The sequence below is a fragment of the Haliotis rubra genome, unplaced genomic scaffold, assembly GCF_003918875.1.
Source record: "Haliotis rubra isolate DU_JTF1 unplaced genomic scaffold, ASM391887v1 Scf29, whole genome shotgun sequence".
Classification (NCBI taxonomy): Eukaryota; Metazoa; Mollusca; class Gastropoda; order Lepetellida; family Haliotidae; genus Haliotis; species Haliotis rubra.
The window spans coordinates 1,358,583-1,378,904 of NW_025766957.1; the positions used below are offsets into that span (position 1 = coordinate 1,358,583).

A 20,322-nucleotide genomic window follows, 5' to 3' on the forward strand; every position below is an offset into this window, starting at 1 on the left:
AAGAACGTTTTAGCATCTGAAACAACACATGATGTTTTAGAACTATCATTTGACCGTATTATTGAGTAAGTCGGCGGATGTTGTCACATTTTGACACTTGTTGATATCAAGAAGTACACATTTCTCAGGTAACTTTCTTCTTTGTTTTGGATAAAAGATTTCTTTCGTTTTATGAAAAAGACAAGAACAAATAGATTGTACAGGATTTGTGTTTAATTTGAACGTTTGTTCAAATGTCAGTGACCATCAGATCAACACGATCAATGCCGCTATCTCTCTCTGCTGCTGATGTGGTGATTTTGTGATGCTGAGTCAGTGAAAGTGGGTCTGTTGCCTCTCTGGTAATTAGGGATGTGTATATGTTTTGCTTTTCATGCGACGTATGTATTATGTAGGCCTAGACAGTTTCAGATGAGTTTGAACCATGGTCAGTCTCTGATGATCGGTGTTTTCTTGTGTTGTGAGTGAGTGAGTGAGTTTAGCTTTACGCCGCACTCTGCAATATTTCTTGTGTAGATAAGCAAACGATAGCTGTCGCTTTATAGGATGAGGAGTTCGGCATCTTCAACATGTTTAAGTGATAGGCTTCAGGTTTGATTCTCATTTTAATTTCAAGAAATGTTTATGCTTGAGATCTAGAGTGTTCATTTTACTGGGCACATTTTTCAGGGTTCACTCAGTGCAGTGTGGAGGATCAAACTCACTTTGCCACCTTGAAACTGAGCTTATCTAATAATTAATCTAATTGGCAACACCCTGCCATGGGCGGTGTCACAAATGATTAATTGCCACAATTATCAAGTCATCACCACCTGACTGTTCAGGGGCGGATACAGCTATTTGAGAAAGGAGTGGGGGGGAGTGGGGGGTTGTTGTTTTTTGCACACTGTTGAGAAAAGGAGGGGTGCACATTTCATTTTCACCCGAGTTTCAATGGTCATTTAACAAACTTTCAGCACAAAATTGTCCTGGATGTATAAAATAAAAGAGTTAGTTAACCCATACAATACCCTAAAACTAACCCTTAGGATATATGGGGTACTAGTATTTCATCTACAAGTGGTGTTGTGAAGGAGTGTTCGATTAGAGAGGGGATAAAGATGGATGTAACATACCCTAACTTTATGGGGCACTTGAGATCTCTGGAGTGAGATCCAGAGTTGGCTATGTGAACAAATTAGCCTCATCTGTAAAACTGCACTGTTGACATTTTTTCGTTTTTACCAGTCTGATCATGTTCGGTGGATACTCACAGATCAGTCATGCTTATCCTTACAATCAGCTGACATAAATTGTTTAATGTTTTCGAAAAGCTGATGAATCAAACTAATCACCATATCTAAATCTGTTGTGGAAGTATGGTAATTTCAAATGTACAATAATTAAGAACTGGTAGTTTGCTCCTACGAACTTTTAAAAAGTTACTGTATTCATATGTTACTATACCAATTACAATGTGAACAGGTAAAAAATGATCTAGATTACAGATGATGAGTGTTATCTTCTTACTGTCATGAATCTGTTCTACTATCTGACTATATAGATAGATATATATATGTATTTGTGTGGGAAAGAATAAAGAAGCATAAATCCATAAAATATCTTGGTCATTTATAGATTTATGTATAGTATCACTGAATAAAGTGATCATGGAGCACATGTTACAACAAACATAATACTAATACCGGTAATCATGATGTTATAGGCCAACTGCATTATTGAAGTAGACCTACTAATTTAATAAAAGGGGAGTTGACATATTTTTTACATGATTCTCAGTTTTTTTAATGCTATGGAAGAATGTCCGATCCACATGACCTAAAGTTGCTAAAATCCTGAAAATGTCATACATGCCATGTCATGTGTCTCAAGCACAATCCATGTGATGACCTCACACTGTCATTGCTGATGTCATGTTGACTTGTCATGCTTCCTTTTACACTTCTTCTCTTAAGATACGCCCATTCCTAGTGTCCCCTGCTGTGATATTGCTAGAATATTGCTAAAAGCAGCTTAAAACCACTCACCCACTATTTTTCAAGTACAGATGCTGCACTTGAGATTTATACAAGTATATTGTTACAACTACAATACACTATGGCCGAGCTTGGCAACACAAATGCTCGTAATCATATTCTGTCATTCACCTGATGAAGGGGCAAGAAGTAGCCCAGAAATGTCGTGATGTAAATATTAAAGAAGTTGTAAATCCATACTATATGTTGTCACGTGATAAGGTGTGGATATACCATGTGGTACAGTTTGCAATATATTGAGAGCAAAAGTGTTTGACAGTATTTGTACCAGATGATCATTTTTTTATTACCCATGTGGTCAACGTATGGGTAGTTGCTTACTAATCTCCTACGTCACACAAGTGTCGTATCGCGTTGACCTGTGTCATAACGACTTGACCTGAGATTGTAACGATTTGATGGGATAACTGATGACCTCTCAGTTAGGTCACGTGGTGATGGAACTATTTGTTCATTCATAACAAACACGTGAATTCATTCATTCTTCAACTTATATGCATTGTGGGAATGTAAACATTGTGTATCGCCGTTTAATTGTGAGTCGAACTGAGACAGTATATGCGCCGAAAAACATAAACGCAAAGTTTCCACCAGTGATGTTAGCCGAGTGAAGCAACTGCAAACTAAGAAACAGGGTGCTACGGAGTAATTTAATGTAGGAGGCTGTACATGCATCGTGACATCGGTTACCAATGGGTCAGACGAGCAAGGCGTAGTGACGTCATTACAGTGTGACGTCATGCAAAAAGTGTACTACAGAACAACATTCTTCCGCAACCTCTTTATGAAACCTATTTCGGTTTGAAACCATAAAAATAACAAAAATACACTATTTTTTCACTTTAAAGCATGTAAGACGTGGGTAATAAATAAAATACCACACTCGGTCTCATAACATACAAATTATACAAAACTCGTAACCTTCCTATGGTTTCTGACCTCGCTTTTGCTCGGTCTGATACCATAGGAAGGACACTCGTTTCGTATAATTCTTATGTTATGAGACCTCGTGTAGTATTCTCTATCTACACATCAAAGTAAATGTCCTTCAGCATGGCCAGTCACCACTGTCTTGTAGTCATGGATACTGGGTAAGTCACTTCAGAGAAAAATTATTTCTTTATTTCGGCAGCTTTGTGGAACAACATCAAAGGGGAAAATCATTTGCGAATGAATTTCAGTGCAGATTTTAGGTCAGATAAGAAAAAGGGAACTGAAACTAGTTATTTCTACATATTTCGTAACCAATTCACTGAAACAGAGAAAGTATTGTTTGAAAATTGTGTTATATCCATGGTATAGTGGTCATACCATACTATCCTAGTCAAAATACCTGAAAAAAACAAAACTGAGCTTAAGCACACATGTCATATATGACTTTTGTCACTAGTCTAGTGTAGCTAATGTTAGTTTGACCAGTAAGTTCAGCTGATAATAGTCCTAATATCACTAAATCTAATGTAAAAGATGCTAAGTGCCATATTCAAATTTGTAGTCTGAAACCTTTTGTGACACATATAACTTGTACCACCTGTACAAGCTTTTTTTAAGCTTCCTTTGGACATGTAGAAAGTACTGTATCTAGGAACATGCCCGTGTATAAGATAAAGTTATATTTTACCAGTGTATGAAATAAGGCCTGTCCGACCACCTGAGACAGGCCAGATTTCTGACGGATGGTCTGAATTTACAGCTTGCCTGCCCAGTGGTCTGGTAATTTTTTAGATGTTCCATACATATGAGTAAATTCACCATATCTTGGTGCCTGGTCTGGTTAAATCCATTTTGGGCTGGTACCATTTTGAAGTTGCCAGCCCTGATGTCTGGCTGGGTTTTTGGCTTATTTCATACAGAGACTGTTATCAGTTTAATCCTTATATATGATCCATTGAGACAGAGTGTCGTGTCTTGTCTAAATTAGATTGTCCACCATAGAGGACACATTTCACAGTGCTAGTGGCACCCCTATTCAAATATGATGCTAATAATAAACCCATCCATGTGATCTTATTAAACGCTATTTTCTAACGGTTTATAGTTATTAAGCAGATGATATATTCCTAGGTGAATCATATATACAATTACAAGCTGAATGTTTGCATTTGGAGCTCACAATACATCCATCCATGTATTGGTTTGTACCAGGTCCATTCTGAACATACTGAATGCTGTGCTGGGACAAGGTCTTGTTGCATCCAATTCACTCTTCAGCTGCGTCATGCTCATCATGATCTGATCATGTTGATGGTGTTGGCTATTGATTTTGCCACAAATACTAAGGATAGGCACCATGTTGAAAATGCATTTCCATTATTGTGAATGTTTTTATGCTGTGTTTGTAATCATGGCGATGACAGCTTGTGATCAGTCTAGCATTGTTATCATCGGTGTTTGGCCGAGGCAGCAGCCTCGCAGGATTCTTAAAATAATTTGTTGGTTGGTGCTTAATAGTTATACTCAGACATCGGGCGTACTCATGTAGATGATTTACTTCATCTAATTATTGGGCATATTAACTGTCTCAAAAATATGTTTTTTGCACACTTCCAGCTGTTCAAGTTATTATTCGTAATTGACCTTTTCTGACTTATGCATCCAAATTCGCTTTTCATTTGTTGAATGTCACAAATGGCTCAATCGGAACTGAGCCTTCACATTTTGTAAATATAGTAGTCATAGGTCTTAAAATACCGTAGACTTTTCCTCCAACCCATGAAGATCTGGGTTAGAATTGATCTTCAGTAACCCATGCTTGTTGTAAGAGGCGACTAGTTCCTGAGAGTTTCTAGGACTTCAGTCCTACCCCACAACGAAGCACATGTGATACATGTGGTCTCACCTTAGGCAAGTGAGTTTGTTCAAAATTGCCTCTGTCCACCCAGCAGTAAACTGGGTACCTGGTATGATACGATGGTAGTCTGAATTTGAACCTTGAGCGCCTGACAGGCGACCGGTTGTATTCTCCACAGGGAGTGTTCTGTACTGGTTGACCAGGGGTAATATGTCAGCGCTTTGAGCATGCAATGTGCATGGATTAATGCACAATATAATTAAATTTATTATTATTACATTATTATTATTGTTGTTGATGCTGCGCTGTATTTAGGGGTGGCTATTGGTATAGATTAATTAGATCGATAATTATTAACTAAATATCGATTGATTATCAATAAATAACGTAGAAGTAACTTTCAGCAAAATTGCCAAAGAATGTCCTGAAGAAATGAATACTAGTATATTTCAAACCGCTAGTGAGTGGTGAAATATTTATACATGGATTACTAACAAAACAGCATCTTGAACATAATTTAGAAACAGCCCATGAATAAAAAGCAACTTTGTGTATTGATTGAGTAAATTAAAACTTTATTCTATCACAAACATTTATGCACAATATTATTGACACTATTTTCATATCAACAAACCTGTAAACTCCGGGTTAGAATTGATCTTCAGTAACCTATGCTTGTTGTAAGAGGTGACTAACGGGATCGGGTGGTCAGACTCGCTGACTTGGTTGACACATGTCATCGTATCTGGCCCATTACGCAGATCGATGCTCCTGCTGTTGATCAGTGCATTGTCTGGTCCAGACTTGATCATATACAGACCGTCGCCATATAGCTGGAATATTGCTGAGTGCGGCGTTAAACAACAAACCAACCAGACAACCAACCGACACCAGATACAGGCAGACCCCAGATGCTTAATTGATATTACGCCTTAGGAGAAAGACCATCCCCACAATATAAACAACATATCAGGATATAGGCAATTTATGTACCATGGCGCATGCTAGCAGTGTTTTGAAGCTAGCTACACCAGTAAGCGTTTAGTGTTTAACAAGTTGTTTTAATGTCCTTTTGTTATTGCTTGGCCAGTATTCAGTTCATATCTGGCATTATTACAGAGGCGATATTGATCATGCAGAATTAAAAGTTCCAATTTTGCTACATAAATGTCACAAGTATAAATATGGTAAGGCACAAAAAGTTCTGATAATGAGTATATTGATTATATGCGCGGCTGTAACAGCTTTCATACTGAAATGTTTCCACTGTTGTGTACTTGTAATGTATCAGGATGACTATGATCTTGATGGAAGAGACTGAAACGACACAGCTTGACATGTTCAGTCTCAATTCTGCATGTTTTGTTCCTAATAATACAGGCTATGAGATGTTAAGGCCATGAAGGGCTGAAAAGTTGTCTTGATAATGTATTCTGATTCAACACCTCTCTGCATAGAGATCTGATGACATTCTTCATAGGTGACGCCAGGTGGACTTTCTGTACAGGTAGTAAGTTTGAGGCTTCTAAACTGAGGTTTCAAAATTCTTGATACTAGCAAAGCATTCAGACAGGAATATTGAAACAAAAAGTCCATGCTGCTTTATTTTGGGGGAAAATTTAAGATACTGTTGTTTCTGAGCAAGACGGCTTGTATGGTGGTATATATGTACTGTGTACTTTTGCACTAAAAAAGCATTCCACTATATGGACAACAACCTGTTTATCGCAAAGAGCATTATACTGCACACATAAATGTTGTTTTCTGATTGGCTGAGACAATCAATGTACCCCTCTTACACGCGAGTAACATTTTCTATGTTACCCTATGGAAATGCTGAACTGTGGGAATTCGTTTGGTACTTTGTGTTAGTAGTGTTTGGGCTGTTGCCTAACTCCGGTACTCCTTATTATGATCCAATACCCGTGCTTCAAACAGTTGACATTAAGGTGTTCGGTAAGATAAATATGTTGTTCACTGGTCCCTTCGGGCTCAGGAAACATAAACAAACATCGAGGGTACATCAACCCATGTTCCCCTCACGACCAGTGAACACCATATAATGTTTTGATATGGATGAAGCATTTAATCATTTGCTTTGATGAAAATTTCTGAATCAAAGAGGTGGAGAGATGAAGTTGAATTGTTTAGAAAGCAGATATCTGATTATATCAAGTACTCGTTCATTCTCTGTTTTGATTAGGCAGTTGGAAGAATTTTGGTGTACATGTTAAACTGTGACATGGTTTTTAAGTGCCCTAACATTATAAAACATGGACAAAGACAGACAGCCACACACACATCCATGCATATTGCTCTATGTGAGGGATCTGTGAAGATGGTGGCGATATTTTATTTTGATATTAAAAATATGGTTGAACATACTGGCATATTTGATTACAAAATTTGAATGACATGTTATGAAGCAATGGAATTCAAGGTTAGAACCTATAATGACAGAACATGGGCTCAGTGACTCAGGGACCGCCTCTGTGGTGTAGTGGTTAGAGCATCCGCCCGGAGAGAGCGGAAGGTCGTGGGTTCGATCCCCGACCGCGTCATACCAAAAGACGTTGAAATATGGTACTTGTTGGTCCCTGCCTGGCGCTCGGCATTAATGGGTACAACAAGGACTGGTCGGCTCGGAGTCAGTATAATGTGTCTAAGTGGGGTATTCATGCTTCACTGCGGCATGGTATCTCAGTGGGCTAGCACTATAAAACCAGCTTAAGTCTGGGCTAGTACAAGCAGCCGTACATATACATACACACGCATGCACGTCGTCATATGAGCGAAATATTCTCAAGCACGACGTTAAACCCAATTTCACCTCACCTCAGTGACTCAGATGATGCTCATGATGTCAATCACTAGACTGCTTATGTATACATCAAATATTTTCTTCCTATAGTCTATAACTTCATATAGCCTCAGTCCATCAATGCCTTTGATAATAAACACTGAATGACTGTCTGGCATCTGATTACTAGTTTGAACATTTGTACTTTGAATTACGTAAGTACTAACAATACTTTTTTATTTTCAGTCTAATTGACCATCCCAATGTCAAGGCCAGAAGACCGAGATCCAATCCTGCCTAATGCTCCACCCCCGTACACCCAGCCACAAGAGAATGCAGGGGCCACTGTCCCCAATGAACCACCCCCCAAATATGAACCTCCTAAGGGGGAATACCCAGCGACATACCAGGGTGGATACCCACCTCAAGGAGGATACGCAGGACAAGGTAAGCAGTGTCATGTTGTTATCAAATTCTGAGTTTGTAAAGAAAATATACCAAATATTATCATGATTATAAAGGGCGTTGTCAACCAGTGTCTTAAACTGAAGACCTTCAAAAGTATTTGGTCATTGCATGAATTAGTAGTAAGTAGGGCTGGGACGATACAGTATGTCACGATACGATACATATCGCGATATTTTACCTGCGATACTATACGTATACACTTTGAAAGAATGACACAGTATTAAGATTTAAGATGATATATTTCAAGGTATTTGTGTATAACAATAACACTATTGTAATAAATAAGCAAGTAACTGTATCATACTTGCATATTTTTCTCTAAATATGTACTTTATCATGTTTAAGATAATACTGTTTTGAAAAAAAAGTCGTGTATCATTTTGTATCGATACACCAGTCGACGATACAATAGCTGTATCAAACTTAAATGTATCGCGATGTATCGGTGAATCGTCCCAGCCCTAGTAGTGAGTAGAGCTGTGTATCGTGGCCTAAGTGGCGAGACGATATATCCCGATACAAGTTTAATGAGGCGAGACGATATATCATGAAAGTATTGGCAAGGAACCTGCGAGACGATTATCATCACGATACAGTGATGGCGATACGATACTTATCCCGATACTTTACAATCCTAAAAACAGGACATATATGATAGATAAAATGACTGAATCTTTATTTGTTATTCAGCAGAACATGTGTTACATTCACACACACTTAAAAGGCTGTTCATGTAATAAAGTTTCAGCATTTAATGTTTAAGAAAGTACAATCAAACATATTCAGTACACCTTGCTCTAGGTTTCCCTTGGAAAGTTGTGTTTCTGCACCAATGCTTGCACAGGCAATTTATACAGTAATTTATACCAGAATCACTGCAAAAAACTCATAAGTATGCTTTCTAAATTTTATCTTCTCTTTCTTAACAAAGCTAAGACATCGTTCATAGTTGTTAATAAATGGTTCACAGAGATTGTTCACATTCTTTCACTGATACACTAACTCCTTTGTTCATGTAACAAAGATGGCAGACACAAACAAATTCCTTTTAGGTTCAGTTTGTTTTTAAAATTCAGAAAAATTTCAAAGAGACTCCCTTCCTATTACTTATGCAATACTCCCTACAACTTTAAGTAATATTTAAGTTGTATCGGGATATATCTTCTCTTGTGGCGATACATCGATGTATCATGGACCCTCGCGATATAAATATCCTAATATATTGCCTAAACGTGTTTTGTATCGATGCACTCGTATCGCGTAGTTGACGATGCAAACATCGATACTATTGATGAATCGTTACACCACTAGTAGTGAGACAATGGAAATCTACGACTGAATATTTTAACCATTGTTAACAACTTAACAGTCCCTTGCCTATATATCTATATAATCTGGATGCATTATACGAAAGTGTCAGGTTGTCAACACAATCAGCAGAATGATCAGTACAATGGTCCTTAGTCATGATTGTGTATTTTTTCTGAAGTGTCAGATTAAAGATAATGTTTGAAAGAAATTGTCTGTTGACCTGTATAAGCTCAAATGCAGTGGTAAACAGACATCGTCTGCCAGTGTAATGGCACCTTCTTCATCATGTCAATGCATGATTTTAGTTTTCAACACAAAGCTTGACATATCTGCAGATGTTTGACAAATTTGGTGTTCATGTAACCATGGTATCTGCCTAACACCAAATGATGAATCAAGGACTTGACATTGATCACTCACTCACTCACTCACTCACTCACTCACTCACTCACTCACTCACTCACTCACTCACTCACTCACTCACTCACTCACTCACTCACTCACTCACTCACTCACTCACTCACTCACTCACTCACTCACTCACTCACTCACTCACTCACACTCAGAGAGAGCTTATGTTGCATCTCTTTTACAAGCAGGTGGATATCAAACAACTCCACCTTCAGTCATATTGGTGACGACACAATTTGGGCCCCACTCCCAGCAGCTGCAGTGCCCTCACTGCATGGCCCATGTCATGACCAACACGGACTACCAGGCCGGCGGACTCACCTGGCTGGCGGCAGGACTCATCTGTTTGTTTGGGTAGGTAGCACAGGAAGTAGGATCACAATGAGTCTCCCTATAGTCCTAATGATACTGCTACTGATGAAGGGCACTCGTCAGTTGGTAGTGTCTGAAATCTTGACTACACGTCACAAGTACCACCTTATCTACCTTGTTTTCTGACCTCAATCTTATAAGTATATCATTTATAACTTCTTCAAAGTCATATTACAGCTGTCATCTACCATGCCTGATAGCTGAAATCTCTCCCTAAATCTGCCATCTACCATGTCTGATAGCTTAAATCTGTCCCTAAATCTGTCATCTACCATGTACGGTACCTTAAATCTGTCCCTAAATCTGTTGTCTACCGTGCCTGATAGCTTAAATCTGTCCCTTAATCTCTCATCTACCGTGTCTGATAGCTTACGCGTCGCCGATATAACTAAATTTGCGGCTATATAACCACCGGTATACGTCCCCAATTCGTCAAACACAGTACAGTTATCCCCTAAGAAGCCTCTTTGTTGCTGTGGAGATCAACAAAGTTGATGTAAGCTTGATTCTGCTGGCAAACCAATCAAACTATAGGGCTGTACATGCCATGGTGGGGTGAATTTGTTTAGGTCAACCCTTGAGCTAATTATTGCTCACAATATGCAGATCAATAACTGGAGCTCAGTAAACAATAATTGATTGTAATCATAAATATCACCACCATTGTGCTAACGAAACAGGCACTGATTAATACTACGATCAAGTTAGTTGAGACATGCATGCGAGTATGATATTTATTTTGCAGTTTTACGAGTAAGAAAACTGCATTAGTTGTTTATATTTTGATTTAACAAACATATCAATAACAAACATACCGGTACTTTCTGAAGTTTGATTTGATGTTCCAGTTTTCATGAATATCGAATAGTTTCCCGAGCCTGTCGATAATCGCTGACTCAAGCAAACAAATTGCAAGCAAATCTGCTTTGCGAAGTCAAATCAAGATAAATGCGAAAATGATATAGCTCAAAGTTTTTACATTTGTCATGAAGTTATTTGGTCAGTCTGATGCCAAATATGTGTACGGTACAGTATCATGTTAATATGTTCACAATGCCAGTTATTTATATTCATATCAGAAGTGTTCCTTCTATATATGAGGTGTTTTGCCGTGGCCAGAGGCTCAAAAGAACAAAACAGTTGAACAAGTATATGAAGCGCATAAACTTTTTCATAGATGATATAATCCTGTTAAAAAGAATGCACTTCTGCACAAATAAACAATACAGACACACAGTTCAAGCTTAATGACCATTCTTTTATTTGTAATGTAAATTTAAGGATTAAATGATTAAATTTTCAACCTAGTAGAAGGAGGGGTTAGAATTTTTTAATAACAAAATGATGTTAACTCAGTTATTAAACAGATAACTTAAGTTGACAATACAAGAATCGGGTTAGAATTGATCTTCAGTAACCCATGCTTGTTGTTAGAGGCGACTTACGGGATCAGGTGGTCAGGCTCGCTGACTTGGTTGACACATCATCGGTTCCCAATATGAGTAGATTGATGCTTATGCTGTTGATCACTGGATTGTCTGGTCAAGACTCGTTTATTCACAGACTGCCACCATATAGCTGGAATATTGCTGAGTGCGGTCAAAAACTAAACTCACTCATTCACTGCTGTAACCACTGTAACTGCATGTTCTTGCAGCTGCTGGCCGTGTGTTCCGCTCCCTTTCTGTATTGGAGAGTGTCAGAATGTCGCCCACTACTGTCCCCTGTGTTTCGTTCATCTTGGGACGTTCTATAGGGCCTCGTAGCCCTGTACACAATGGAGGACATCCATATCTAAATCCTAGCCTTCTGGTTCCAGTTATGATACACGATCGACTAATTTACATGAATCACCTATATATTCTATTATTTAGAAATATTGTTGTATCTTGTGACGTCTATCATTTATTCAGCTGTTACAAATGTTAATACTTATTTCCTGAATATATTTGCATCTTAAGATACTCTGCAGGAGTATGTAAAGATTATAGAAGCATTCATAAAATATACCATGTTATAACATAGCCCAGGTAATTAGCTCGATCATGTCTATTCCAGTATACCTTCAGGTGCTTCACAGAAATCACCTGTATAGACTGTAAATTTGTTGTGCTGCATGATTGACAATGGTGTATTTATCATGAATTTATGATGCTAAGGTTTTGACAAGAACATCTTGACCGTCATTTTGAAATGTGAACTGCTTAGCCATGTTAGTATTCATTTTAGTGATGCAGTCTTATTGAAGTGGTCATACTATCATTGTCTTGAGCTGAGCATGTTGGTGTTTCATGGGGAACGTGGTGGAGGTGTATGAAATATGCATGTGAATGAGGGTGCAATAAATATATGTTGCATATGTTATATATTTACTTCAGTATTATGGGTTTAGGATGGGTCAGTAAATTCTTGGTCATTGACTCAGAACAACATTGAAAATGTTCTGAAATATATATTTAATTTTTAATCAAAATCTTAAATATCACATGGTTATGATTTCGTGAACTGTTGATCATGGTCGATGCAAGCGCTCAGCATCATTGCTCTATTTCTCTTTGTTTTCACACAACTACTTCTCTATAAGGATAACTACCCAAGCACTTGATATACTTCATTTAGATTTATGTATATTGTTGTGTTTTGGGGGGCGTTTGAGACAAGTAGAGTAGTGGGGAAGCCTAGTGGTTAAAGCGTTTACTTGTCATGTGAAGACATGGGTTCGATTCCCCACATGGGTACAATGTGTAAAGCCCATTTCTGGTGTCCCCCACTGTGATATTGCTGGAATATTGTTAAAAGTGGCGTAAACTAAACTCACTCACTCGCTCACTCACGGTTAAGACAAGTATTATAGTTGTTTTCATGAGTCAGTGACCAAAGGCTGCTCTTTTAGCATGGACAGTAGTTTCAAGTATTTTATCACTTACTAACTTGTCATGTGTAATTAGATACTGAATATATTCAGAGACCACTGGGAATGGGGGATGTCTTTGGAGATGTTTGTCTGAGACCAATCATTTTGACATATTCAGCTAAGCATGTTACGTTGAATATCAAAGTAAGGCCACACTTTATTCATAATCATGATAATACTGCTCATAACAGTGTTTTCATTCTTCTGTTTTCATAATTGGTTGAAATACCTATAAACCAAAAATTGGAAAATAGGTAAATATAGTTTCAGCGTTTTGCAGGGCCTTGAAAATCTTGAAAAGGCAATAAATGTTTATTATGTGCCTTTGAATTTAGAGTCTGCAGAAAAAAGGTCCTTTGGAATTTGGGATTCTTCTTTGAACACTGTTGAAAAGTTTTTTTAATTTTGTTCCTTGGAATTTACATTTACTGTAAAATACATCGAAGAAGTTTTTTGCAGCACGAGCCAATTTGTCCTGCTTAACCAAAGGAAGCAAGCAATTTTAAGCCAAATTAAAAATATATTGAACTGGACAACATGGAATATATATTTATTTTATGTTTTTACCTGCCAAAGATAACTGGTCAAAAGATACTGTGGAGCCTTACTTTGAAAAACTCTGCCATACTCTGCACCAGGGCTTTTGGTTGGTTTTTTTGCACAATGTTTTGGTTGGCAGTTATTAAGTTGGTGTTAACTTTGCAGGTGCTGGCTGGGGTGCTGCCTTATTCCCTTCTGTATCAACGATCTGCAAGATGTTCACCACACCTGTCCTAACTGTAATCGCTTGGTGGGGGTGTGTAAACGCCTTGACTGAGAGACCAACACATGACCAAACAGGGAACTGATGCTTATCATAATACAACAGTTGCAATACAGTGGATAGGGGAATTCATGAAGCCAGGGTGTGTTCAAGACATACTGACATAAGTGTTTTCATACTAGGGGGTATAGGAGCTGCAGGAATGGCCTAGGGAATTTCATACTAAGAGGTATAAGAGCTGCAGGAATGGTCCCGGAATTTCATATTTAGAGGCAATAGGAGGTTCAGGAATGGCCTAGGGAATTTCATACTAAGAGGTATAGGAGCTACGGGGATGGCCTAGGGAATTACATATTAAAAGGTATAGAAGCTACAGGAATGGTCTGGGCAAATTCATACTGCAAGGTATAAGGGCTGCTAGTATGGCCTAGGTATGTTCATATTTGTACTAAGGGCTATTGGAGCTGAATGACTGGCCTATGTATTTTTACAATAGAAGATACAAGGGCTGAAATACTTAAAATGACAACTGCCCTTTGAGTCTGGTCTGATGTAACATGTTTTATTTGGATTAAACTCTCTTGACAAGGGACACGTTAGTACTTAACCCACTCAGCCACTGATGAGACTTTCTATTGTATCTGTAACTAAATATTGTGATAATGCATCAGTTAACTGCTACACCACAGATGGGAGGAAATTTTAAGGTTACAGTCATTTCTAGATGGTCAATCCTGAGAAAAAGCATTTCATCATATTATTCAATGTAATTGTTTTGTTTGATTATGAACTTTGATGTGATCGGTATCCTGAAGCAAGTGGCCTGTGATGTATGTTCTCTCATCATACCTGCATGTAAAGGTAACCTTTTTGTGATGCTATACTAGGTTCTTTCATAACCAGTCAGTTTATGATGTGAAACAAACCTTGCTGTTACCACAATTTCAATTTCGATTGGCATCCCTCAAAAGTGAATAGAGGGCGGTGGGGTAGCCTAGCGGTTAAAGTGTTCATTCATCACGCCAAAGACCTGGGTTCGATTCCCCATAGGGTACAATGTGTTAAACCCATTTCTGGTGTCCCCCGCCATGATATTGCTGGAATTGCTAAAAGTGGCATAAAATCATACTCACTCACTCACTCAGAAGTGAATTACAAAACCATGGTTATGAAGCTCAAGAACCTGACAAAGTATGACATTATAGAGAGGTTGTATATGTATATACTCAAACACTGTTCATATTTGATATGGTAATGGGTTATCTTCAGGGCAGTAATGGTTCATCCAATGATTGGAGAATGTTTAATATCAGGAACATAAATAATGTATAAAACGTTTTTGACATTCTATGGAAGTCTCATCAGTTCATTCTTAAGCTTTAATTTTGATGACTCAAATTAACTTGTTTTGCTCTTGTATGGTTTCTAATCATACCGTGAGATAATGAAAGATCAATCTTTAACATGACTTTGAGTTTTCATATTGTCATGCATGGTATCTTGCCATCTCCTGAATTGACCAAAGGTGAAACATTGCAGCCCTGGACATCTTTCATATGTTCATTTTACCAAAGTTGAAACTGAAACTGAAGTTGATTTATGATGTAGAACATTTGTGGCTTAATCCTCCAGTGTCTGTTTGAGATATTTTATCTGTTTGTGCTGGAAATCTATCGTTATCTTGCTCGAATATACCTTTACAAGGTATTTTCAGAAAAGTCTGGTTGTAACATATGGATGCAGGGATTTATCTAGTATTCCAAAATAAATGCTTTTGGTAAAGCTGCTGGTAAAAGATGTCATTTTGTGCAAAATATCTTTTTATGTTTAAAGAGGCCTTTTTACATTGTATTTTAATATGATGTTAAATTCCTATCTTTTGGCCCTTTAGACATTGATTTCAAGTCAGGGTGATATATTGGTTGTAAATGGATTCACATTGATGGGGCTTTTTGATTCCCGCTAGTATTTTGTTGATATTTTTCTACAGACTTTGTTCTGAATATTGGTGTCTAAACAGGCCTAGATAAATCCCTGGGACTATTGCAAGATAACTACAATTGACTAACAGACTAGTGGTAATGTGCAATGGTTGCAGGCAATACGTTTTTTGTTCTTGAAGATGGAGACATGTTGACTGACACACATTCCTGTGTTAGAGTGGAGTAGAAGGGTGGCATGCTTTTCATTCTATTTTGTCCACCCAATTTCACTATTCTTTGAAGTGTAAAAAACAAAAATAAGTGCAATATTGGGGACCTTCCAAGAAATGTACTGTAATACTCACTGCTTGCTGAGGACAACAAGGACTAAATGTGCTTACTTCAGTCTTTAGCAACTATTGAATGGTATAGTTGCCAGAAATTGGAGTGAGACTTTTACCACATTTATGATTTTCATGTTATTTTTGTAGGTGCTCTAGGAGGTACAGGGGTCTTTCATTGTTTATTGTATGTATATTTTGTAGTGGAAATAAAAACATTTTGCTTGTGTTGATGCTATGGAATTCCACAATAACGTGCCTTACATTGCCCTAAAGTATGTGCAATTTGTATGTTATTTCAAATTCTTTGTTTTATGGAATTCTGAACTTTTTTCATGTACATTAAGTTAACATGGCTGGAGTCTTTGAGACAGTTTTCACTGTTTACCTGTGAAAATCATTTAGATTTATTCATGTTGATGCAGATGAAAGTTTAACTCATGAAAGAGTGAAAACATGAGTTTGCAAAAGAAACATTATATGCTCAGACAAGTGGTTGTTTTTCTTATGGAAATGATGAATGATTTTATCCACTTTGGCAATGTTGTTTTTCTAATTTGGTCATTCAAGCTGTGATTACTATTTAAGTCATTTCAGAGACATATTAGGCAACGGTGGTATAATCAGTTTTTTAAATACAAGTATCTTCCTTTGTGAAGAATGACTTTCATCATAAATATTGGCACAAAAATGCAACATTGGTTTAATGCATTATTCAAAGTCTAGTGGTGATATTTCATCTATTCAGTTCAGGAAGAGAAATCCAGAAAAGAAATCCTACCTAAGTTGATGTGTAAACGTAGTCTACTTGTACAAGCAGGGAATAACAGTATTCCTGCATGACGCTGTAGTCTCTAGCTGCACCAAGAAAGTATTCTGTATATTACATAGTTTCCAGTATTTTGCATGAAACATGTTTACAAGACATCTACATTGTCTACTATAGTCCTTTGTCTTATATCATTTTGAAATGAATTTAATGCTTGCTCTGTATGCGTAAGTATGATAAACAGAGGATACTAAACGACCTCCCATGTAATTCCATTTTTATTAAACGAGTCAATGATTTGGAGCAAAAGTGAGTTCGATACTAAGTGTAACAAGTCTTTCACAAGTTTAGTAAGAATGGTATTTCACAGAAGCGAGTTTAGTATTGTTTATTACTCTCCAACATAAATTGATAGAAACTGCCTACAGTTTGATGACTCTCAGCTTTCCACGAGTCAAACATGGTCTAATACCATTGTGACAGAGGTATTAGCATTGTGACGTCATTACTGTAAACCATTATGGCGTCATATGTCTAGTGGTATTACACTGGTGTAATATTGCCATAAAAGTATTCCACTGCAGTATCTTCCGCGGGCGTGTAATAACTAATGATAACGGTGCAACCAGAAGATATTTTTGCTTCGCTTTCCTGACACACCGGCTGTTGGTTTTGCAGGGCTGTTATACTTCTGGTCATTGGGTTTAAAACTGTACAGAGGTTATGTGCTTGTCCCCAAATGTCAATTACAGATGTCATTGAAAGCATCTGTCATTGTAACAGGCTTCAGGCATGCAGTTTTGTGATTACATTTTGTAATTTCTGATAATTCAAGATGTTTGATGATTTAAACAGGGTAATCGTAATATTGTTCTAATCATCTCAACTGAAAATGATATGTTTTGTCCTTCCTATTTGAATCCTGTTCCTAAATATAGTATTATGAACAGCATTTGTCTACATATGTTACCTGTGAGACTGAAGTCACTGCAGACCATGGAAGCTCTTGTCATCCACACCAGTACCTGAAGTTTCGAGGTTGGAGAGACTGTAATTATGCTTGTTAAAATCGGTTTTGTTTGATGGACCATGAGCAATACTTTGTGGTTTTGTATACTCAATATTCAACCATCACTGATGGATGGTTTTAGATGGGTAGTAATGATGCATGTCTGTATTTAGTCAAGTAATGAAATCAAGCTTTGTACGATTCATTTGTGTCTTACTGAAACCTTGATCCGTGATGTTGTGTCGGAATTCACCTGTCTCCTTGTGCTTCTTTGGGTAAAGATAGCTGCAGAACATGTATCTGTATTCATAGGTGATTAGCGCACTTAGTGTCTACAGGCCTGTGAAGTATTTCAGACCGTTTGTGATGTTAATGTGTTAGATGGTGAAGATTTATGCCATCATACTGAGGATCTCGAAGTCTTCCCAGAAAACATAATCTTGTGAAAGATAACATATTGGATCTTGTTTTCTTTTGAATAAACAAATAAACTTGACAATTGTAGCCATGATTTATCATGTTTTACTGATGTAAAAGAAAATCCTGGCTCTCAGTAAGATGCATTCTATGTGATGATGAATTGTGATTTCTCTTGAATGAAAACAAAATGTCCCTGCTTGTTTTGAAGCTTTACATGTTAGTTCATGATTTTCTGTTTGTGTTGTGATGTTTTCAGACCGATGCTAATTCTTCAAAGATATTCCTGCTATGTCTTGCTTTCGCTGACACAGTTTATGTTAGCTAGGCTTATATATGACTTTAATTGTTTTGCAACAATTGATTTATCTTTAACTGTGATAGCTATGATGGTTTCTGCTTTTCTGACATAATAAGATCTGTTTTTCTAACAAATGTACCATATGACAATGGTTTAGCTTGGCTCACAAACACTTTTATTCTTGTAATTAAATTAAACCATTTACCTTCAACCTGTACTGGTGTTATTTTTAGCCACCCTTATCCTGGACAGGCCCAAAATGGCAAAGTTTACAGCATACCCTTCAGTAGCTTTTCGCAGGATAGAATATGGTGTCTTCAGCTCAATACAGATATATGGCGAGGCTCTCCGGGCGGACGCTCTAAACACTACACCATGGAGGCGGTCACAGATATGGATGTTGATTTGTAGACACATTGTACTATTAGGCAACCTCTCCGCGACATAGTGGATAGAATGTCTTCCTGGAGCAGATGTCGGATGTTCCGGCTGTGTCATAACAGAGACCATATAATATACACAAAGACTGACTGACTGACTGACTGAGTTTGGTTTTATGCCGCTTTTAGCAATATTCCAGCAACATCACGGCGGGGGACACCAGAAATGGGCTTCACACATTGTACCCATGTATATACACAAAGAACTTACTTAAGCACCCCTGTTTATGTTTTTAAAATGATAGGTTATCAACACCTACATAAAATTTCTCGTGGTGACCACAATGGAAAAACATTAGAGTTTTTCTGACCCGTATGATCTTTTGACTAATACAAAACGACAAAATGATTGGAATATATGTTGATGCTATGATGACAATTGCTCATTTTAAAAAAAGAACCCAGTGATTTTCATGGAAAACCATGTCTGTACAAGTATGGCCCTGGAATATTTAGTGTTGAATTAATTGGTGAATGCGAACATTCAAAATGTCATTTTGCGTGTCTTACACGATTCGACCTCCATGGTTGTAACCTCCATGTGACTGTATGACAGCCAGCACTCTCCTCCTCATAACCCCTGTCAGCCTCCTGATCCTCTGAAGGGGCAGTCTACCTATTTATCGTGTAAAGCAGTTTCCAACTGGGACAGGTTCTGTACAGGAGGATCCCTTTCCAGCGACCAACCATGTCCCAGATATGCTCCAAAGAGTTTGAGACCGGGGCTCATTCAATTATGAGATATGTCAGGGGGTGCTAAACTAAGTTCTTTGTGTACAGAATAATTTATTGTGTGGTCTCTAGTCATAGGATGTACTTGTTGAAGAGGAACAAGTTTTGTGGATTGACAATTTCTTTATTGCAGTAGACGCAACGATTGGCATTTATATTGTTCAGTGTGGCATCAGGGTAGCCTGGTGGATAAAGTGTTCCATCGTCTCTCGTCAAAGACCTAAGTTCAAAATCCCCACAATGTGTGAAGTCTTTCTGTTTTCAACCCGTGACGATCAGAGTTGGAATGGGTCAGCAACCCATGCTTGTCGTAAGAGGCGACTAACAGAATCGGGTGGTCAGACTCACTGACTTGGTTGACACATATCATCCTATCGCAATTGCGTAGATCGATGCCCCTGCTGTTGATAACTGGATTGTCTGTTCCAGATTATTTACAGACAGCTGCCATATACCTGGAATATTGCTGAGTGCGGCGTTAAACAAGGTTCTACCATCCAGCCCCCGCGGTGATATTGCTCGAAT

General features: G+C 37.8%; 1 protein-coding gene across 3 annotated transcripts; it reads left to right on the top strand.

The window, feature by feature from the left end:
* Positions 1–20: 20 nt before the first annotated feature.
* LOC124281793 (lipopolysaccharide-induced tumor necrosis factor-alpha factor homolog) lies at positions 21–18,836 on the top strand. Of its 3 annotated transcripts, none has more exons than XM_046717781.1 (4): positions 21–128; positions 7,874–8,074; positions 10,006–10,171; positions 13,809–18,836. In XM_046717781.1, exons 2-4 carry the CDS (start codon positions 7,891–7,893, stop codon positions 13,918–13,920), a joined length of 462 nt encoding a protein of 153 aa, XP_046573737.1. In that variant the 5' UTR covers positions 21–128; positions 7,874–7,890; the 3' UTR covers positions 13,921–18,836. The 3 variants fall into 3 exon arrangements, with proteins under 3 accessions (XP_046573737.1, XP_046573738.1, XP_046573736.1); XM_046717782.1 differs by lacking the exon at positions 13,809–18,836 and adding an exon at positions 11,847–12,894 and having other exon boundaries at positions 10,003–10,171; XM_046717780.1 differs by having other exon boundaries at positions 22–128; positions 10,003–10,171.
* Positions 18,837–20,322: the final 1,486 nt, after the last annotated feature.

Excerpts from the sequence above, each read along its gene's own strand:
- LOC124281793 (XM_046717780.1), top strand. The coding sequence starts at position 7,891 with ATGTCAAGGCCAGAAGACCGAGATCCAATCCTGCCTAATGCTCCACCC. Across the intron at positions 8,075-10,002 it reads AGGAGGATACGCAGGACAAG|CAGGTGGATATCAAACAACT; the intron begins GTAAGCAGTGTC and ends CTCTTTTACAAG. Across the intron at positions 10,172-13,808 it reads GGACTCATCTGTTTGTTTGG|GTGCTGGCTGGGGTGCTGCC; the intron begins GTAGGTAGCACA and ends TTAACTTTGCAG.